Source organism: Mus musculus, chromosome 6 (genome assembly GCF_000001635.26).
Source record: "Mus musculus strain C57BL/6J chromosome 6, GRCm38.p6 C57BL/6J".
In the NCBI taxonomy this organism is placed as follows: domain Eukaryota; kingdom Metazoa; phylum Chordata; class Mammalia; order Rodentia; family Muridae; genus Mus; species Mus musculus.
In genome coordinates this window covers 56,776,854-56,799,010 of record NC_000072.6, presented here as the reverse complement: position 1 = coordinate 56,799,010, position 22,157 = coordinate 56,776,854, and the positions used below count along the sequence as shown (strand labels likewise).

Sequence of the window (22,157 nt, the reverse complement as noted above, 5' to 3'; positions counted from 1 at the left end):
TTACAGGCCTATGCCACTATGCCCAGATTAAACTTTGTAAACTTTATCGTTATTGGGTCGTGACCTAGGAATTCCATATTCACGCAGTCAAGATGAAGAGCAGTCCCATTAACTACAAAGAAGTTCCTTGTGCTATGTGCTAGGTGTTCACAACGACGTCGGTCAACTAGATTTTCTTTGTATTATTTCAGGGAAGCAAAATTAGAGTGGATAGATACATTGTATACCAGCACGGTTAACTATATTTTCTTTGTATTATTACAAGACAGCAAAATGGAGTGGATAGATACATTGTATTTGAGAGCAGACAAGATTTTCTTTGTATCCTTACAGGGAAGCAAGATAGATGCATTGCATTGTAATGCTCTGTAATGCATTCTGAGGGCCTGTTAACCCCCTCTACCAAACCAGCACTTTTAAATAGTCTGGTGTCGTTCATGTGCTCCTGTTAAAATTTGAACTCACTATTTAGCGAAGGACAGCCGGGAATTCCTGATATCCTTTCTCTAGCCTCCTGCCATCTGGGATTAGAGGTGTCTGTCTCTTTGCCTAATGCTTTATATGTGGCCATTCTTATTTTCAAAACTGGACTTGTTCTAACAGTTGAAGTTAGGAAGTAGGCAATTCTGAACGTTTTTTGTTTCGTTTTCGTTACATGTATCTTTAGGCAAATCTATAACATTTTTGCTTGCCAACAAGTCTCGCAGACCACAGGCACTTGCTACTTCAAGGCTTTGCTTTGAAATCTGGGGCATGGAGGGTGTCTGCTGCATTGCAGTAAAAACTGGCTGGAGGCATCATTTGTGGAGACCGTCCTCTGCACCCATTCGCTTCCAAACTGCGGGTTATCTCGATGGTGCCAATACTTCCAAGGCCTTAGCAAGCGGAACTTCTGAAAGCGATGGAGGCTGGAACTAAGGAAAGCAGCCCATATAGCAAACGGTCCAATGTCCTCCTCCCCTAACTTCAGCTTCCCGGGGTGCAGTGCTGGCCCCCACTCTGGCCCAGCCTGCAAATGTCTGTATCTCGGGTGGACACCTCAAACACGAACAACTGCGGCTGCACAGAAGTCCAAGTGCCGCTGAATAGAACTTTGGGAACTGATTTTTCTAGGCCATCCCTGAGGATGGGTGGCCGGCGCGACCCCGCTCTGCTACGCGCACGCGCCTTAGCAGCCCGGGAAGCCCGGACCCAGACGCCAGCGTCACCTCGCGCCGCCTCCGCCCTTCCTGCTTTCCGTTTCCTTCCCGCGCCTGCGCGGCTCCGATTGTTTTGGCTTTCCGGTGGGGCAGAGGAAAAGGGCGCGGTGAGCCAGATGAAGGCGGGGTCCAGCCGCGGGCACCCGGGAGCCCGCAGAGCCGCTGCTGGAGCGGGCGCGGGCACTGGCGCGGGCGGCAGGCCGTGACGGCCCAGCCCAGGAGGCGCGAGGAAGCGGAAGCGGGGGCGGAAGCGAGCGGCCCGGATCCCCGCAGCGCCACGCCCCCGCCGTGCGTGCGGCCGCGTGAGTGCAGCCCGGCGGAGCGGCGCGGTGAGCTGGGCGACCGGGGACGAGGTGAGCCCGGCCGGGCGCGAGGCTGGCGGGCGGCCTTTGTGGCCCGGGGCGGCGGCGGCGGCTTTCAAACTGGGGCGCTTCCGCCGAGCGCGCGGTGTTTCCGGCGCGGCCTTGCGCGAGCTGCGGGGCTCGGGGCGGCGTCCTTTCTGAGGGAGAGCTGTTTTGCCCGGCTCGTGTCGCGGCCGCCGGAGAAGGGCGACCGCGTCCTTGCCCTTTTTTTTTTTTTTTTAAAAAAAAAAAAAGTATTATTATAATTCTTTTTCTTGGCACATCGGCAGTAACCAAGAGTTAGCCAGGTTAGCCGGGGTCCTGTTGTCCTCGGCCTGCTTGTGCTCTGCTGTGGGAAGGGGAAGCTGCACTTTGAAACCTGTTTGCTTTAGACGGAAATCATGGGTTGGAACTGGACGCTAAGTCGGCCGACTGGGCGCTGCTGTCGTGTGCTCTCCCCCACTTCCCGCCCCGCCAAGCGCCTGGCCTAGTAGCTCTTAAGATTCCTTTTTTTTATAGCTACCTAAAGGAAAAGGGATGCGTATTCTCCGGGCTGTAGATCTCTAGAATTTCTTTGGTGGCCTCTCTTTAAGTTAAGCAAGGAATTAAGATAGTAAACTTGAAAGACTTTGCTTTGTGAACAGCTATATCAGCTTTGTGAAAACGAGGGGGGAAAAAAAAGACAGTGCTGGTCACGTGTTGTTTATACATGAATCTGTAAGTCTGGCTCACTGAGCAGACACTGAGGAACGGCCCTATCAGCGGTGTGCTCTGACTGAAATTATATTTTCTTCCTGTGAGTTAATACAGTTTATTTTAGTTTCTTCATTTCTTTGGAGTTGTGAATTCTTCCCCAGATTTGAGTAATATAGACCAGATCTTTTGCAGGTGAGAATGACTTCGTCTAGTCAGACTGTGGATGAAGCTTTTATTTGTAATCTAAGATCCATTTGAAAAGCCAAGTCAGTTGTTTTTCCCAGCCTCTGTGATGTGAAACGTTGCTGTTCGTTTCGTCTGTCTGATAAGGTTATGCCTTTCTGCTTTGCTCTTTTGTTGGTTTAACGCTTTTCTAGGTTCCTTTAGATCAGGGCCAGAAATCTTAAGAGAGGGTATATAATTCTTGGCAACTACGGCTTTTCCGTTGAGCATTCTTTGTATGTAATCCGTGTGTTTCCACACTTATTTCCTCTCTTCAGATAAGTACTGTAATTATTCTCTATTTTATTTCCATAAGTACAGTGCTGTAAAATATGCTAACTTTACAAATACTGTAAGGAGGTGACAGAAATAATAGGAGTCGTAGTAGTTATTAGTGAGGCCACAGTAGAGTTTTCTTTATTAGATAGCAGAAATAGTTAGCATTTCTTAAGTTTCTATGCCTTGAGTGATTTAGATGTTTAAGTTCCTAGAAACCTGATTTGTCTCTTGAGGTAGACTGTGTTAATAGTGTAACGCAGGCTTGCCTTAAAGTCCTGCTTCAGCCTGGGGTTTGCAAACTACTACTAGCATGCCGTGCCCTATTGACTGCAGTCTTGAAAGCCAAAAGATACCTGGTTTTCCATAGATTTGCATGCTATTTAGAAAATAGTTGACAACCACCCACCCACCCCTTCCCTGCAGCATTCCTAAGACAGTTGGGGCTGAGAAAATGGTGGGTTTTGCTGTCCTGAAATGTGTCTTGTTATACATAGGTCTTGCCCTGTATTGCAGAGTTTGAATAAAACAGATACTTATGTAACTTGGAGCGTTGATTGGCAGGCTGGTTCAAGCACTTAGGTGTATGAAGGGTATTCTTGATGCTTTGGCAGGATTTGAGTTCTTAGATCATTTTATGGGAAGGAGAGATTGTCATGGGAGATTGGAAACAATGTACTGGGACCATCTTTATTTACGCCACTCATATAAATGACAGTAGTGACTTGTGCCTTTCATTGCAAGCAGGGGCTTCCAAGAACTTTACCTCTGTGGTTTACTTATTTTTGTAGCACTGGGGATGCTAAGCAAGCCCCCTACTTTTATTACTGAGCTATAGTCCCAGCCAGCCCTTGGTTTGTTTTTTAAGTGACAAGATCTTGCTCGGTAGGCTAAGGTTGGCCTGGACTACCAGGATTCATCTCCTCCTCTGCCTGCTGGGGAGAGGGCACACTTGGCATCAAGCTTTTATTTAGTTTTGTGTGTCTGTAAGGAAACATATTTTAGTAGTCACAGTCAGTGTTAAGGGGCTCTACCCCTTAGACTCCTATAAAAGAATGTAGAGCATCCAAGGTGATACTTACATAACTTGGGGTATCTGGAATGACAAGTTAATTTAAACAGTATTAGGTGTATGAAAACACTTCTTGGTTCTCTTGTCAGTAATTGTTTTCTGTTGTGGTTGGAGGAACTGACCCAAGAAAACAGTGTTAGTGGAAAACTTTGGGTCAGTTTTGTGTCAGCCAGGCCCGTCCCACTTCTTGAGCCTGAGTAAGACGGAGAGGTAAAGGAGCGATCATCTAAAATGGCATCCTGAGCTCAATTATTCTGTCATAGGCTCTTGGGAGCTCACTGATCGTGCTGTAGTGTTTGGAGCTTGCCCTTGTGCACATAAGTATGTGTCGTTAGCCTGATTGAGAATATAGCTTGGGAATAAAAGAAACATTTGGGGACAGACCTGAACTCCCAAGAGTAGGAGAAATTACTGAAATTTATCAGATTTGATAAATTTAAAGAACAAACAAAGCCCCAGCCTTTCTCAAAACACTTTCACTTTTTCTTGTCATAACTCTCAAAACTCACTTGTGTAGCATTTGTTGATTAAAGATCATGTAGTGAGCTGGGTGTAATGGTGCGTTTCTTTAATCTCAGCACTTGGGAGGCAATGGCAGGCAGATCTCTTGGTTGGAGGCCAGCGTGGTCTTCTTCATAGTGAGTTTTAAGACAACCCCATTTAGTCCTACAAAGGGAGTGACCACTCAAGAGGCACTTGTTTAGTGACTGTGTTATTATGTCTCTGGCTTTACTTTTTCTGCACTGACATCAGCCATCCAAGGTTAATCTTGTTGGGCTGATAAATTCATACTTTGTACCATCAGAAAACTCAGTACAGTTAAAAACTAATTTCACTAAAGTTTCATTTAGAGCTGAACGTGGTGGCTCATGTGTGGGTTATTGGCTTTGGAGAAGCTAAGGCAAGAAGGTCAGAGTTCAAGACAAACCTGGATTACATAGAGGGCTCCAGAACAGCCCCACAGGGCAAGACCCTGTCTGAAAAAGATAGAAATAGGGAGCTACTACTGTGACCTTGTAACTAGGATCTCTAGGCTTGTTAAAAGTATGGAGATTTGGCCTCTAGGAAAGGATACAAAGTTTCACCAGTGATTGGACTAATAAAAATTGTTGTACAATGTGTGCTGTGCTTTGTTTAAGGCTTTGTTCAAGGATGACCCTGAAAAAGCTTTGGAAGAGTTCTGTTTTTATATACAAGCAAACTAAGGTGCAAAGCTAGTGAGCTGCAGAGGTGGGCTTTTCCCCAAAGTAATTTAGGCTTATGTGCTTTTGCACACACATGCACACACACACACACATATGCATACACACCGTAATACTTGTTATCCAGAATGTCTTGGATCCTTTTCAACAAGTCTTCAGCCTTCTGTAGTGACACTTGCAGTACTGGAAGATGGCAGCAAGAGATGGTACTTCCTATAATTGAGTGATCTCTAACCTGATTCCTAAAGGAATACCTTCATTGTAGTGTCAATTTTTTGAGAAAATTCGGGATGGCATCTTAGAATGTATGTGGCTCAGGCTAAGAACTTGCTGTCCTCCTGCGTTATTGTCCTGAGTAGCTTGTGCCCGTCCCCCCCCCCAGCTCTCTCTGTGTGTGTGTGTGTGTGTGTGTGTGTGTGTGTACATGTGTTTTCCAGTTTGTGTTTCCAGTGCTAGGATTGAATCCAGGACTTTACACAGCTTCTTGCAGGCTAGGCCAGTGCCCTATCTATCTCACTTGCAGCCTATGTTTTACTTTTGACCGGCAAATAATTGTATATTTTATGGGATACAATATAATTTTTAGAGATTTATTTTTTAATTATGTATCTCTAAATATGGGTATGCCCAAGTATGTAGGTGCTTTAGAAGGTCAGAAATGTCAGATAACAGGCTACAGTGAGATTGATGTTGGAAATGCATGGAGATCCTTGTAAAAGCAACATGTACCCTTAACCTCAGCCATCTCTTTGACCTCAATTTCATGTTTTGATGTGCACATTGTGGAATGATGAAGTTTTTTAATATGCTCATCATCTCACCTACCTTGGGAGAGAGGACAAGAGAGACAGAGAAAGGGAGTCAGAAACATTTAAAATCTACCCTTAGCAGTTTTTAGTTTTTGCTGTTTTGAGACAGTGTCTCACTGTATAGCCCAATATCTTGGTTCCTCTTGCTGTGATAAAATGCCCTGGTCAAAGCGACATGAGGGAGAAAGGCTTTATTTTGGCTTGAAGTTCTAGGTTCTAAGGCTAAGAAGCCACAGCAGCAGGATTTTAAGTGAGCTAGTTACATTACATCCACATTCAAGACGGGCAGAAAATCGCTGTTCCTTCCTCTGTTGTGGCCTCTTAGGACCACCTGCCCAGAAACTGATCTCACTTACAATTAAGATGGAGATGGGTGTTTTGTTTTGTTTTGTTTTTCGGTTTTTAGAGACAGGGTTTCTTTGTGTAGCTCTGGCTGTCCTGGAACTCATTCTGTAGATCAGACTGGCCTCAAACTCAGAAATCCACCTGCCTCTGCCTCCCAAATGCTGGGATTTACGGAGTGTGCCACCACTGCCTTGCTAAGATGGGTCTTAATGGGTCACATGAAATAATGTAATCAAGATAGTTCTCACTCAGCAGACATGTCCAGAAGTCCACCTCCCATATGATTACCAATTTTATACAATAACATTATTACTGTGAAATGCAGTGTAATAGATTCTAACAAACTTACTTTTCCTATCTAAAATTTTGAAATGTAGCAACTACAAGTCTTGTTCACATTCTCTTTGACCATCATTTATCCTTTAAAGACTCTCTTAACTCAGGCTGGCATGGAAGTATCTGTGTAGCACAAGTGGCCTCAAATTTGGGATAGTCCTCTTGCCTCAGCCTCCAATGTTCAGTAGTCTTCATAACTTGAGTCTACCCGTGGATTAAACCAGCCGCTATGTGAGAGATGACATTGCCTCAGGAACTACCTTCACAGTTAGGCACTAAATTTAAGTGGTTCTCACTCCAATCAAGGCAAAAGTCAGAATGGGTTCAGAGTATTAACGATGTCTTTCATATTTTTCTTAAAGAGCAAGGAATTTTGTTACAGGAAAATTTGGTGTGGTGTTGGGCATCTCAGTTTGTTAATCGTCCTGAAATTTGTATATGCACAGCTCAGGTGTGGAAGTCACAGGACAACTATTCCATGTTACTGCCATTGGTAAAGATGATGTGTTTAGTTATGGAATACTGCCCTAGATTTCTTGAGAGTTTTAATATATGATAATACGCATCACAGTACCTCCATGAAATATGTTACTTCAGCTTCTAGAACATATCTCATCCTAAGGATTTTGAATAAAGGGCTGTGGGTGTAAAGAATGCAAATGTTTCTAAACCTTCACTACCACGGTAGCAGCTAGTGATCTTAGGTAGTAACCTCGGAGACTGTAGAGTAAAACTTAGATTTATGATGTACCTTTCAGATCTAGAAGGACAACAGAGCCTTTTGGGACCTGGTCTTGCTTTGCCTTTACCTGTTTTTAGTTACGTCCATAGTTAATTTGCTAGAAACATGACAGTCTGTTTGGGATTAGCAGTTCCAGCAGTTTCGTAGTTCCAGCCAGAAGATACGTTGTGATTTCTTTTGGTACCCTGAATGATTGATACTTGGTGAGGAAAAAGCAGTAGCTCTAATTAAAGTAAAAATTATTTCCCTTTCCGAGTTTGGAGCTCAGGATTAATTATCTAGTTTAAAATTGCAGTAGCTTGGGGGTTAATTTATGGGTAGCCACCTATTTGGATTTCCCTCTTAATTTTCTGGCTTATAGTTCCTTTGACATCACGTGTTACGAATCCTGAGTTCCAAATCATTTTTAAATTAAACTTTTAATTCATTTGAATTTTTAATTGTTTTTAAATTTTAACTATTTCTTGTTTTACATGGACTGGGTGTTTTTCGTCCATGTATGTTGAACCATGTGTATGCAGTGCTGAAAAGGCCAGACAAGGGCTCCAATTCCCAGGAACTGGAGTTACAGAAAGTTATAAGCTGCCATGTGTGTGCTAAGAGCTCTTAACCACAGAGCCACCACCCTAGCTCCAGTTTTTTGGTTCTTTTACTAAGTGAATGTTATGTAGTAGAATATAGCTGTGAGTTTTCCCCATTGAGTGGTGTTATATTTCTTGTAGCAAAATAAATGATAAGCCAAGTGTGGTGCATACCTTAAATTGCAGCACTCGGGAGGCAGAGGCAGGCAGATCTCTGTGAGCTCTAGGACAGCCTGGTCCACTGAGAAACCTTGCCTTGAAAAAACCACAATAAATAAATAAGTAAATAAATAAATAAACAATTTTTTAAAGGCATGATAGCGGCTTAAGGAATGGTTTGTTTTGGCTTCCAGTTTGAGTGTATAGTCCATGGGGGCAAGGGTTGAGGCAGCTGTCAACATCAACCCAGTCAGGAAGCAGAAGATACTGAATGCTGCTTCCCACTTGCCTTTCTCCTTCCCATTCAGCCTGGGATCTACATTTATCGTAGGTCTTTTCACATTAATCTAACCTAGAGACTCCTTTACAAGCACTCAGAGACTTGTCTTCACGGTGATTCTAAATCTTGTGAGGTGACAGCAAAGATTAACCGGCTAGCTGTTCCAATTTTATTTGTTGAAATAAGCTAGTCTTCTTGATTTCAAGACCCATTTGATTATGTCTAATTTATTATGGGTACTTGGGTTTATTGGTGATTTATAATTTTTTTAATGAGAGAGGCATGAAGGAAACTTGTTCTTCAAATATTCTGACAACTTGAGTTCACACATTAATTTGGATAACATAATTTGTATGGTAAGCGTGTTTCTATGTAACATGTTATTCTCACTCATAAACATTTCTACGAGAGAACTCACTACAGAGAGATAAATTATACAGATCTCTCTTGTGTATAATTTAGAGAAGAGATGCGACTCAGTGGGAGAGTGCTTGCCTGGTATGTTGGAAGGTTCTGAACTCTATCTCCATCTCAACAAAATACATGTTTGATGCCTACATATACAGATGTCTATACAATAGAATTTCTCCAAATTTAGAAATAGCATCCTTTGAATCCAGTTGCTGTGCCGTCTTTGAGATCATGAGAGTATGTTCAGAGAGTGATACCCATTGCCAAAGAGGGCTTTTGTTTGAGTTCTGGATTTCTTACGTTTCAGTCAGGTGTTGGCTGTTAATTAACTAAAAAATCTTGCTTTTGCAATTTAAATTCTTTAAAGAACCTTAAAATTGTCTGCTTTTTCATTTGCTTATTTTCTAGGATGCTTATATCTCGTATGGAAGGCAAAAAGTTTAAAGCACAACTGTTACTTTTCTGCAGCCTAGTTACTTTAAGTGTTTTAGACTTGAACAATTCTGTTTAATTTTTGTACTTATATCTAAAGTTTATTGGAAGTTCACATAGATATAATGCATATCAAAGGCCGTTGATTTAAATATTGTGTTCTAAAAGCTTGATCTACATATTCTAACTGAACTTTTTTCTGTTTAGTTCTGCAGAAGACCTACTGAACATAAGATGTTGCAACAAAATCTACCTCCTGTATTTTCCCTATTCATGAGCTTCCCAGGTGCAAATTTGAGCAGGATGTTTGGAGAATCTGTTGAAAAACTGTAGCTCAGGATGACCTAGCAAAGATTGTGAGCCTGTAACAAGATATTCAGAGCGGCTGTGTGGGTTCTGTTCTGAATGCTGCAGATAACAGCAAGTGAACTCCCTCCTTTGCTTTTGAAGTATTCATTTGACCTTCCATCAAGACGGACTTTTCTAATCTGTTCTTGGAGATATTAATGGAATACAATCATGTCCACTCAAGAGGAAAGGCAGATCAATACCGAATATGCTGTGTCCTTATTGGAACAGTTGAAACTGTTTTATGAACAACAGTTATTTACTGACATAGTGTTAATTGTTGAGGGCACTGAATTCCCTTGTCATAAGATGGTTCTTGCAACATGTAGCTCCTATTTCAGGTAAGTAGTTTATCTTGTTTAGTTTGTAATAAAAGTGTTATTTAAATTTCTTTATTACTCTGGGTGTGTGTGTACACTCAGCTATGCCAGAACAAGCAGTGGAACCAGCGCATCTCACTGGAGATGCTGCAGTGAGGCTTCATCAGTACAGTCTTTCAGTGTTAAAGCTTTGGGGTTTTAGGTTTGTTTTGTTTTGTTTTTTAAGACAGAATCTTACTGTGTAGCCCTGGTGTACATACATGAGTCCTTGAACTCATTATGGGGACCAGGCTGCCCTTGACCTCACAGAGATATGCTTGCCTCTGCCTCCCACATCCTGGGATTAAAGTTTTTAAAACTCCCATCTCTGTGTTTTAGTTAAGTTTTTATGCAATGTTAGAGCATTGCCTAATGTGATTAAGGGACAGATGACATTTTCACAAAAGTATTAATTGCACAAAAATTGTTGAAATTGACTTAAGTTTTACTGTGGGGTGGCAGCCAAAATTCAAAATACTGTTTTTCTTGGGAAGAAAAATAAGGATAGCTAATTTATTCTTCTAGAAACACACAGTCATTATAAACTGAAGAGTTATACAGCAGACTGAAATAATTTTTAGGAGATAATTGTTGCTGTTTAGATACTAGCTTTAACAACAACAAAACTAGGTGCCAACTTAATAGTAACTTGGTTACTGTTGTGCTTGTGGTAGTCCTCAGCTTAGCCTTACCAGGCTCCATGCAGTGTCAGTGACAGTATTGGTACTCTCTCTGTCTCAGAACTTCCACGTTTAGTTATGCTCATTAGAAATAATAATTAGAAAGGTTTATTTTAGTTCACAGTTCCAAGTTCAGTCTCAGACAAATAATAAGACTTTAAACTTTCAAGATGATTTTCATCTTTAAGGTTCTTGAGATTAGAAGCTAAGGTAGAGAAATTGCTTTCGTTCTCTGTCTTTAAAGTGAGTTTTATTCAATATTTGAAAGAGATAGGATGAATAAGAGACAATAAATGTATACTAAGTGTATTTCTGTTACAAAAATGTGCTTCTGTGCCTGTTCATAACAACTGTAAGCAAGACAGACTAAAGGACTTGGAAAGTTGACTCACAGCCGGGCAGTGGTGGCATGTGCCTTTAGTCCCAGCACTCGGGAGGCAGAGGCAGGCGGGTTTCTGAGTTCAAGGACAGCCAGGGCTACACAGAGAAACCCTGTCTCAAAAGACCAAAAAAAAGAAAAGAAAAGAAAGAAAGGTTGATTTACAAAAAAGTGTGGAGATGGTACAGTCCTCAGGGAGCCAGAGTCCATCGTGCAGTTCCCTGTACAGTGCCTTGGTTTCAGTTTAGGTTATGGTTTCCATGCAGTTTCAGACGTGGATTTTCTTATCTGTTACAAGGCCTGTTTGCAATAATCAAGTGTGTTTTACAGTGGTGGTTACTGGGTTCCAACACCAGTTCTGCTTTGGTAGCTCTGCAGTGCAGACTTAGATGCTGTATATTAAAGAGCTTTGCAGGTGACTGTGATGTCATTTTTGCTTTTTAGACCCATTGTCTTAGCCAGTGGTAGAAATTCAGGGTTATAGGTTCAGTGAGTGGATACCTGAGTTCATAAGCTCTCTCTTCTTAATGACTTAGTTGTAAATCATAAGCCATTATTGAAAAGAGCTTTATGCTTTTGCTAGAGATTGACATCTGTATAGTCATGCAGTTGGGTTTGTTTGTTTTTTTTGCCCAGGTTAGTCTTTATTTTGTGAACTTGTACAATTCTCCTGCTCCAGCATTGTTAATAGAATACAATAGTTATCTCAGCAATCATCTTGTATAATTTTAAACTATGCAAGAGAAATTCTATTAATATTTTCTGTGTTGCCACTTCATTTTTTCTTGTTTGTGGTTGTAAAAATAATATAGTTTATGTTATATAAATTTTTAATCACATTTTGTGTGTGTGTGTAACAGTTCATGTGTGGAAGCCAGAGTACCACCTGGAGGAGTTGGTTCTGTCCTTTGACTCTGTGAGTCCCAAGGGTCAAACTGAGGGCATTAGGCTTGGCAAGCAAAGGTCTTTACCTGCCAAGTCATCTTGCTGCTTCTTCCAGTGCTATCAAGTTACTTACCTGAGTTAAGATTTTTGAAGACCGTGCAACTTTTATCTTTTATTAGTACTGTTTAATATTGCAATTTAAGGGGAACAGTATTTTCAAGGCTGCCATTATTTATTAGTAGCCAGTTCCGTTTGTTTGTTTGTTTGTTGTCTACCAGAGGCTCGCCTGCATGAAGTCTGCACCACATGTGTTCTTGGTGCCCACACAGGCCAGCAGAGGGTTTTAGATCCCTTGGACTGGAGTTTAGATAGTTATGAGCCTTCACGGGGGAATTGAACCCAGGTCCTGGCAGAGCCTGTGCTGTTGAGCCATCACTCAAGTCACCTTTTAAAAAGTTGCGATTTTGTGTGTGTGTGTGTTTGGCTGCATGCAGTGCCCATGGAAGCCAGAAGAGGGTGTTGGATCTCCCAGAACTTGAGTTACACATGGTTGTGAGCCACCATATGGGTGCTGGGAACAGAACCAAGTCCTGGAAGAGCAGCCAGACCTACTTAGCCATCTCCCCACCCTGGAGTTTCCTTTCGCTTCCATGGTTTTATGGGAAAACATGATTTTCCTAAAGCAACTGCTTATATTTATTGAGAACATGGTTCAGTACATGTGTACAGTTAAAGCTTCGTATCGTTATGATCTTGTGATTGGACTAGTTTTATAGCCACAGAAGAAAATGTACTAATTTTTTCTTACGTGTTTCTTGTTTGTGCTAAGATTATAGTATATGGCCATATAGTATAGTACATGTAGTACAGATAGTCTTAAGTATTTTTAGCTGGGTTCTGCCTTCAGAATTCAGGGTTGCTACATACACAGCTAATTCTGCTTTTTGTTTTTATGTGTGTTTATGGTATGTTGCAGAGTGCACATGCCACTTTATGTGTATAGATCAGGGACAAACCTCATGTGTCAGACTTAGCCTCCCATTTTGTTTGAGACTGTCACATACCCCAGACTTGCTGGGCATTCTCTATTCTGTTGTAGGAAACTGGGATTACAGTTGCTTCTGGGCCTGACCAAAGTAAATTCTGAGAATTTGAACTGAAATCCTCAGTATTTGTGCAACACGAATTTTACTCACTGAGCCAGTTCTCTCCCCAATACCAAAATTCTGTCTTTAAATTAGTTGTGCTTTTTTGTTTATTTTGTTAAAATTTACTGATTATTTTATACTCAATGACGTGAGTCACTGCTTGAGAATAAACCCCAGCAGTTTCATGATACTTGTTACATCGTTATGTGATTCCTTGTTTGTATGTTTTGTTTTTAAAAAGATTCATTTATTTTATGTATGAGTACACTGTAGCTATCTTAAGACACACCAGAAGAGGGCATTGGATCCCATTTCAGATGGTTGTGAGCCACCATGTGGTTGGTGGGAATTGAATTCAGGACCTCTGGAAAAACAGATAGTGATCTTTTCCAGAGGCCATCCTTTCAGCACCTGTTTTTGTTTTTTGTTTTTTTTTTTTTTTAAGCCAGTTTAGAACTTTGACAAAGGGTGAGCAGTGTGGCTCAGTGGGTAAGTAAGTGTGTTTGCCACTGAGCCTAATGAGTAGGTTTTCCACAACCCACATGGTGGAAGGAGAATACTGGTTCCCACATACCTTTTGACCTCCACATACTCACCATGGCACATATAGGCACACATGCAATCAGTCAATCAGTTGGTCAATAAAGGTACATTTTTAAAATGACTGTGGTCACATTGGTTAGGCTTGCGCTGTTTTTAGTGTTCAGGAAACAGTTACTTGACTGAAGTAGTGTGTTCTCGTGACAATATTTGATAACCATTCTCACTGCCATCCTTGCTTTATGCCACTGTTCTAATGGGGTGAATGGAAAACCACTTGTCCTTCTTTTCAAGGGTTTTTGCAGACCTTTTTCAGTTTGAGGGTTTTGAGTGAGTATGATTCATATTCCTCCCTCCTCCCTCCTCCCTCCGGACAGATGAAACCGGTAGCAATAGATGTTCTGGGTGTCTTTTCTACGAACACTCTCCTGACTCAGTCATAATCATTTGTGTTCATCCTAAATTTAGCCTCAGGGGGGACTTAGGAGCCATGCTGATTGACACTGGTGCCTGTGTTCCCTCATTGGATTTTTAAAGTCTGTCCTTATTGCTCATTTTGTGTTGTATTAGGAATCACCAGTAACTTAAGTTCCTTCTGCAGTGAATTATTTTGGCGTGTGTGTTGAGGGTGGGGGTACTATTTCAGTTTCTAGGCTACAGTCCATCATGAAAAGAAGCCAAGGCAAAGGACCTGAGACAGAAGCTGAAACAGAGGCCAAATAAATGCAGGGCTTCGCTCCACAGCACAGCTGCCGTTTGGCTCTTAGGACTGATGTAGGCCAGCTTTGAACCCACTGTGATCCTCTTGCTTTAACCCCTCAGGTGCTGAGTTTACAGGTGCAAGCTACTGTGCCTGGCAACAGGTGGATTCATGTTGTTGTTGTTGTTTTGTGTTTTATAGTTACTGGAGATTAAGCCCAGGGTATCATTTGGGCAAGGCAAGAATTTTCCCAGTGAGATATACTGGGAAAATTTTTGAAAGTTTAAAATTTTAAGCTGGCTTTGAACTTGTAGTTCTCTTGCTTTGGCCTTCCAGATAGCTGACTCCACAGTTTGATAGCAACACCTCAGTTGTGCTGAGTGGTGTTGTGTGCATCTCACTGGTTTTTTTTTGGTTTTGTTGTCTTTTTTTTTTTTTTTTTCAGGAAATATTTCAAATGCCCCCACCCCATCCCCAAAAACACCACCAACAAAACCAAAAAACTAAGTTCTACTACAATGTCGTCTACAGTGTTGTGTTTTTTAAACTGGAATTATTAAGTACAGTTTCCTTGAATTTTCTGTGGTGGAGGAGGGGGGGGTCTTTATATAACTGGCCACTTTGTAGCTGAGTCATGGCTCCTTCATTAATGCCCAGCCTCCAGTTTTCCTCGATTATTGCATTCATTATACTATTTCCTTTTGACTCAACAGGTCTTCACATAAGCCCAACCTGACTTGCCTTTTTCCAATGATGAACTTTCCTTCCTGGCCTTACAACTTGTTAATGGTTAACATTTTTCCCAGGTATTTTATTGAAAGTAAACAGGCAGCTTTGACTCTTATCTGCTTTCTGAGGATCCTGTTCTGTGTTCAGAAAGTAGCTAGGCTTTATCAGCCTTGTGTGTCTCCAGCTAGATGCCTGCGCTGGTTTCATAGCCACTTTTCTAGTTTTCAACATTGGGCTCTTGAGCTCTGTTTGTGTATAGAGTGTCCATCTCAGAGAAGAGTTCATCATGGTTAGTGCAAGCATTGTCTTCTTTCCTGTGTACAAGATTCCTCAGGCAGCAGGGGAGACTGGAACTGAGCCCAAGGCCCCATGTATGTTACTCAAAGTGCTCTACCACTGATCTGCCTTTCCAGCCCTGCCCATTTAAAGGCCTATGACGACCTACTCGTCTTTTCAGTTCTCTACTATACTTCATGAACTTTATTCAGCTATAACCTTACCCACACTATGTTATCCAAATTATATGCCTTCCTCATCTCTTTGCAGGATGCAAATTAGTGAGTAGCCCTTGCTGTCCTGGAACTCACTTTGTAGATCAGGTTGGCCTCGAACTCAGAAATTCACCTGCCTCTGCCTCCCAAGTGCTGGGATTAAAGGTGTGCACCGCTACCACCCAGCTGGTACTCACTCTTAATTCACTGCCTACAGAGGCTTTTTTCTCTTGTGCATGCAGTAATATTTATTCTTCCAGCTAAGTATTCTAGTAAGTGAGTTGGCAAGATGGCTCAGCACTTGCCATCAAGCCTGACAACTGGGCTTAGACCCTCCAGTTAGTCCCACACTGTGGGAAGGACAGAACTGACTCCCAGAAACTGATCCTCCCTCCACACATGCATTGTGGCCTGCACCCGATCTCACACACAGTGTAGACATGCACAGTAAATAAAAGTAACCTTTTTAGTCGTGGACTAAGAGCCATGTATATGGTGCATGCCTTTAATTCAGCAGGAAGCAGAGGTAGGTAGATCTCTAAATTTTACAGCCTATTCTAAATAGCAAGTTCCAGGACAGTCAGAGGCACACAAGTGAGATGGCTAACTCAAAAGACTTGGAGTATGTATTCCCACAGTGTAAATAGTCTTTCTATCATAGTTTCCATACTTTTTGTAATGGAGCTGCATGGTTTTTAGGAAATTTAGTGATAGGTAAGCTTTTTAAAGGTGGGATTTATAAACCATAAAATTCACCCATTTTAAGTGTGTAGTCAGCTTTTGGCAGCTTTCTTACCACATATTCAACTGCAAAGAGAAAATGCTCTAAGAAAGAAAACCTTATAGCCTAGCTACTTTTCCTGTATTTACATTGTTTGAGGTATAAAAAGGGCTGGATAGTGTTGAAGTTGAGTGGGTATGCCTTCCCACGTATGCAGTGCCCTGGGTTTGATTCCCACCACCACAGGAAGCAGGTATGATGTACATGTCTATAATCTCAGCACTGGAGGGAGAGGCAGGGACAATCAGAGTACAGGCAGCTTGGTGCATAGAATCAGAGTACAGGCAGCTTGGTGCAAAGATAACTAGATAAGTAAGTAATTTAAAGGTGTGTGCCAATTTTATACAAATATGGCTCTTTTTAAAAAGGACTTAGTATCTTTGTTTTGTGTGCTGAGGATATGTGTCCAGGAGCTATGACAGAATCCTGCTACTATTTGCACTGTCGGATTGAAAACATTTCTGTTACCTGTTTTCGTGTGTATAGTCATTTCTCATCCCTCCCATAGCTCTAGTTAACTGCTAGTCAGTTTCTGTCTGTGAATATTTGGTAATTTTTTGACATTTCATGTAAATGAATTCAAGTAATATCTTATTTGTCTTTGTATCTGGTTTCTTCACTGAGCATGTTTTTGAGGTTCATTTATTTATCAATACTTGTTTTTATTGCTGGATAGTATTCCGTTATGTGACTGTGAAGAATAAAGTAATTTTGATGTCCTCCGTCAGAATGGCTTACAGGTTATTGTATGGCTTGTCTTCAGCCCTGGATTATATATGACTTTCTCATTGCCTTTGAAAGTGTTCTCTATAAGTAAATTGAATTAACAACTTATTAAGTTTGTGTCCTGTGGTACCTAGTTTGCTTTCCTTTATTAAGCTTGTTCCTGTGTCTCCTGTAGGGCCATGTTCATGAGTGGACTAAGTGAAAGCAAGCAGACACATGTACACCTGAGGAATGTGGACGCTGCCGCCTTGCAGATGATAATAGCTTACGCGTACACAGGGAACTTGGCAGTAAACGACAGCACTGTGGAGCAGCTCTATGAAACAGCTTGCTTCCTGCAGGTACAGCGGCCTCGCCCTGATGCTGAGGTGTAGCTTATTTTTATCAGGAAACAGTGTTTCATTAATGATATCTTTATCTGTACAGTTTTATTGCAGATTTTATATGGGTCAGATTTTGTATATAAAATGTGAAATTTAAAAAAATAGGATTTTTTTTTTTTAGTTAGTAGTTTTATGACATGCATATAACTTAAAAGTAGTGTATGCCAAAATAATAGGCATATTGGTGTAAAAATATTAAATTTGGGTTCCCTCCTCCATTTTCCAGGGGTAGCACTGTATTAAACACAAGGTCATAATCTGTGTGGGTTTGATTACAGAATTAAATTAAAATTAAAAATTAACAAGCTGGGTATGACAGTACTCGGGAGGCTGAGGCAGGAGGATCAAAGATTCTCCAGGGCACCCCAAACTGTCTTGAAAGAGACAGAGACAAATTATGTTTCATACTTTTCGTTTCAGAATTTAGATTTCAACTTAAGTATTGGTTTAAGAGTGTTTGTGGTTAAAGCCTAAATTCATTCGTGTTTAATAGACTTACCATAGACAGATTTAGATTCTTTTGGAAGATTTATTATTTGTAATGGTTGTGGAATTATATTGAGCTATTAAGCAGTTAAGTAAAATTGATGATTAATGCATTTTAGTATGATTATCTTTTCTAGTCTGTATTTCTCAGATTTCCCTTTCTGATTTTAATGGGAATGTGGGTATTTTCCCATCTTTTTCCTGTTTCGGAATAATACTTAGTACTTTGGAAACTTGTTTCAGCTGGGCATGGTAGCACCAGGCCGTAATCTCAGCAGTTGAGAGGTGGAAGTGAGCCGGGCATAGTGGCGCATGCCTTTGATCCCAGCACTTGGGAAGCAGAGGCAGGCGGATTTCTGAGTTCAAGGACAGCCAGGGCTACACAGAGAAACCCTGTTTCGAAAAGAGAAGAGAAAAGGAGGGAGGGTGGGAGGTGGAAGTGAGTGAAGGATTGGAGTTTAAGGTCAGCCTCAGCTACTGTAACGAGAACCTGTATACAAAAACAATCAGGAACCAGCCGTAGAAAGGCAGTTAAAAAATTTAAACAGCTCCTTAAATCTGAGATTACCAGTGTGTGCCACTCATCCAGCCTAAATAGAACAGGTAAAATAGGCCATTGGGCAAGAGTAAGAAATAGAAAACTGTATAGCCTAGAAGTCTAATTTTGTTATTGCAAGAACTTGTCTCTTACCCCAAACGTATAAAACTTGACAGTACAGGAGCATCTGCTATGGGAAACCTGTGGTATCGTAGATAAAAGTAAACTGGAGGCTGGGAGTATGGATCGCAGTGCAGGGTCCTGAGTTCAAAATCTCAGCATCTTTTTACCTTTTTTTTTCTACGTGTCATCTTTTTTTAGGTAGAAGATGTGTTACAGCGTTGCCGAGAATATTTAATTAAAAAAATTAATGCAGAGAACTGTGTGCGGCTGCTGAGTTTTGCTGACCTCTTCAGTTGTGAAGAATTAAAGCAGAGTGCAAAGAGGATGGTGGAGCACAAGTTCACGGCTGTGTACCGCCAGGAAGCCTTCATGCAGCTGTCCCACGACCTCCTCATAGACATCCTCAGCAGCGACAACTTAAATGTAGAAAAGGAGGAAACCGTGCGAGAGGCTGCCATGCTCTGGCTAGAGTACAACACAGAGTCACGATCCCAGTATTTGTCTTCAGTTCTTAGCCAGATCAGAATTGATGCTCTTTCAGAAGTCACACAAAGAGCTTGGTTTCAAGGTCTCCCACCCAACGATAAGTCTGTTGTGGTTCAGGGTCTTTATAAGTCTATGCCCAAGTTCTTCAAACCCAGACTTGGGATGACTAAGGAGGAAATGATGATTTTCATTGAAGCATCCTCAGAAAACCCTTGTAGTCTTTACTCTTCTGTCTGTTATAGCCCCCAGGCAGAAAAAGTTTACAAGTTATGCAGCCCACCCGCTGATTTGCATAAGGTTGGGACAGTTGTAACTCCGGATAATGATATTTACATAGCAGGGGGCCAAGTGCCCTTGAAAAACACAAAAACAAATCACAGTAAAACAAGTAAACTGCAGACTGCCTTCCGAACTGTGAATTGCTTTTACTGGTTTGATGCACAACAAAATACCTGGTTTCCAAAGACACCAATGCTTTTTGTCCGTGTGAAGCCATCTTTGGTTTGCTGTGAAGGCTATATCTATGCAATCGGAGGAGATAGTGTTGGTGGAGAACTTAACCGGAGGACTGTAGAAAGATACGACACTGAGAAGGATGAGTGGACAATGGTGAGCCCTTTGCCTTGTGCATGGCAGTGGAGTGCAGCAGTTGTAGTTCACGACTGCATCTATGTGATGACATTAAACCTCATGTACTGTTACTTTCCAAGATCTGACTCATGGGTAGAAATGGCCATGAGGCAGACTAGCAGATCTTTTGCTTCAGCTGCAGCTTTTGGTGATAAAATTTTCTATATTGGAGGGTTGCATATTGCTACCAATTCTGGCATAAGACTCCCCTCTGGCACTGTAGATGGGTCTTCAGTAACTGTGGAAATTTATGATGTGAATAAAAATGAATGGAAGATGGCTGCCAACATCCCTGCTAAAAGGTATTCTGATCCCTGTGTTAGAGCTGTTGTGATCTCAAATTCTCTTTGTGTGTTTATGCGAGAAACCCACTTAAATGAACGAGCTAAGTATGTCACCTACCAGTATGATTTGGAACTTGACCGGTGGTCTCTGCGGCAGCATATATCTGAACGTGTACTGTGGGACCTAGGGAGAGATTTTCGGTGCACTGTGGGGAAACTTTATCCATCCTGTCTTGAAGAATCTCCATGGAAGCCACCAACTTACCTTTTTTCACCAGATGGAACAGAGGAGTTTGAACTGGATGGGGAAATGGTTGCACTTCCGCCTGTATAGGGGACTTGAGGGAGTGCCACGTGCTGAACTTGTGATATCCTTTGCTAAACCAGAGGATAAAAAAGGAGAGTATGAGTACATAAAAATCTATCTTTGATACATTTTATTTTTATGCCCTACTTAATATTTGCATCAGTATAATATATATCAGTGTGTCATACAGAAAGATATGCTTCTGTAATATGAAATAGGTTATTTGATAACTGAGAAACTTTAAATGTATCATGTGAGCATAAGAGTCTGGATTATCTAACATTGTTAGCCCTGTGTATGTACAGTCCAGAACTTCACTTTTTTTAGAAAATTTTTTTGTTTGTTTATCTTGTTTTTGGTTTTTTTGTTTTTTGTTTTTTTCCGAGACAGGGTTTCTTTGTATAGCCCTGGCTGCCCTGGAACTCACTTTGCAGACCAGGCTGGCCTCGAACTCAGAAATCCGCCTGCCTCTGCCTCCCAAGTGCTGGGATTAAAGGCGTGCGCCACCTCCGCCCAGCTCAGAACTTCACTTTTAAAAGTAATCTGTTCCCAGTGTGGTATCTCAAAATTGTGCTGAGATTATCTTAGTATATGTATTGGATTCCTGTACTTCCAAAGTCCTGGAATATAGTTTTTTTAGTATAATTCCACTGCACTTAACACTAATGTTCATGTTGGTATAGAAATGTCTTTTAAATCCTATTGTTGAGCAAGATCTGCTCTCTGTCTATGGTATTACACAGGGAAAGCTGTGACTGCAGGATCAGTCTCATTCTTCTACTAGGTGCATGGACTCCCTTCCCACTGACTTACACTCGTCTATCTAGAATACAGGTTGTCCAGGCAGCTGGTCACTTACCAGGTGTGGACTTACGTTGCTGGGCTTGCAAATGAATTGCTAGTCCCTCATTGTGCGGGTCTATGTGGAGCTTTAATCAGTAAATGTCTCCACTTCCTATATTACATTAACGTTGGCTCATGCATATAACCACCTGCTGCTGATGTACTTCTCCATCTTAAAAAGATTTAGAGTGGATTAACCAGGTCATTACATCTTAATTTAATAACAAGCATTACTGTAGAGTGATTGTGTGTAGGTATCTAATAGGTGTGTTTTTTTTTTAACTTGATGTGTGTATGTTTGGGGGGCTAGGATTAGGAAGGTGAACTGTGCAGGAATTGTCTGCACTGTGCAGAAGAGCAGATCCTAGTGCTGCTCTGGCATTAATCCCAGGAACCACTAGCAGTAGTGGGGCGCCACCAATGTAACATGAGCACAGGTGCCTCATGGCAAACATGGCTGGCATGTTCAACTGCATAATGCTCTGGCACTGTATTTTGAATGACATTAATTTATTAAATAAATTGTATATAATCAGTATCTGTTGGTTTTTTGGTTTTTGTTTTTTTCTTTTGTGATGGGAGTACTCTACCTGTGCTTTTATTTGAGGTTTTGCCAGAACAGATTTAAGTACTTGTAGGTGGTTTCTCAAAAATCTCTTTGAGATACAGAGAGAGAGAGAGAGAGAGAGAGAGAGAGAGAGAGAGAGAGAGAGAGAGCCCTCTTCACTGCTATTTTACTTTCTTCAGTCCCATCCTCCAACATCAGTTTTGGTTTGAAAATACTAAATAGAGAATTTGTTTAAATTTGTAGGCTTTAAATTGATACAATTGTCCCTTTAAGCTGCATGTTTGTACTGAATAAGATATAACTGCTAGTCATTTAGAAACCAGCTCGCTTCAGGCTTGCTATGGCATAAGCACCACATTTAAGTAACTAACACCATCATAACTGTTGATAGCCTACTTTGTAATTTATGAAATAATCTTTTATAGTAAAGGCATGAAAATGGCATATGTAGGATCTAATACTATGCCCAGTTTGAGGTGTAGCAGTCTTAGGATATGTCTACAGATAAAGAGAACTATTAGAATTCTCTGCGGTTATTTTTTTAAAAGCTGAGATAGTCAGGGCAGGATTGCTTGGCCTATTGGAACACCCTTGAAAGACCACAGCATTGTGCTTGAGTACTGTTGGCTCAGGCCTTAGA

At 41.4% G+C, this 22,157-nt stretch overlaps 2 protein-coding genes across 7 annotated transcripts; one reads left to right on the top strand and one right to left on the bottom strand.

Annotated features, from left to right (window-relative positions):
• Nucleotides 1-584: 584 nt before the first annotated feature.
• Nucleotides 585-4,563, bottom strand: Gm10209 (predicted gene 10209). The gene is made up of 2 exons (XM_030255710.1): nucleotides 4,540-4,563; nucleotides 585-1,764 (listed from the first exon to the last, which is right to left on the bottom strand). The coding sequence occupies exons 1-2, from the start codon at nucleotides 4,561-4,563 to the stop codon at nucleotides 967-969; spliced, it is 822 nt and encodes a 273-aa protein (XP_030111570.1). The 3' UTR covers nucleotides 585-966.
• Nucleotides 1,198-21,486, top strand: Kbtbd2 (kelch repeat and BTB (POZ) domain containing 2). Of its 6 annotated transcripts, none has more exons than NM_145958.2 (4): nucleotides 1,198-1,528; nucleotides 9,311-9,792; nucleotides 17,045-17,210; nucleotides 18,598-21,486. In NM_145958.2, the coding sequence occupies exons 2-4, from the start codon at nucleotides 9,623-9,625 to the stop codon at nucleotides 20,131-20,133; spliced, it is 1,872 nt and encodes a 623-aa protein (NP_666070.2). In that variant the 5' UTR covers nucleotides 1,198-1,528; nucleotides 9,311-9,622; the 3' UTR covers nucleotides 20,134-21,486. The 6 variants fall into 6 exon arrangements, with proteins under 6 accessions (NP_666070.2, NP_001349139.1, NP_001349142.1 ...); NM_001362210.1 differs by having other exon boundaries at nucleotides 1,198-1,552; NM_001362212.1 differs by lacking the exon at nucleotides 1,198-1,528 and adding an exon at nucleotides 1,798-1,848.
• Nucleotides 21,487-22,157: the final 671 nt, after the last annotated feature.

Coding starts and splice junctions, on each gene's coding strand:
- Kbtbd2 (NM_145958.2), top strand. CDS start 9,623: ATGTCCACTCAAGAGGAAAGGCAGATCAATACCGAATATGCTGTGTCC. Junction 9,793..17,044: donor ACATGTAGCTCCTATTTCAG/GTAAGTAGTTTA, acceptor TGTCTCCTGTAG/GGCCATGTTCATGAGTGGAC. Junction 17,211..18,597: donor AAACAGCTTGCTTCCTGCAG/GTACAGCGGCCT, acceptor ATCTTTTTTTAG/GTAGAAGATGTGTTACAGCG.
- Gm10209 (XM_030255710.1), bottom strand. CDS start 4,563: ATGGCTGATGTCAGTGCAGAAAAA. Junction 1,765..4,539: donor CTGATGTCAGTGCAGAAAAA/GTAAAGCCAGAG, acceptor AAAAAAAAAAAG/GGCAAGGACGCGGTCGCCCT.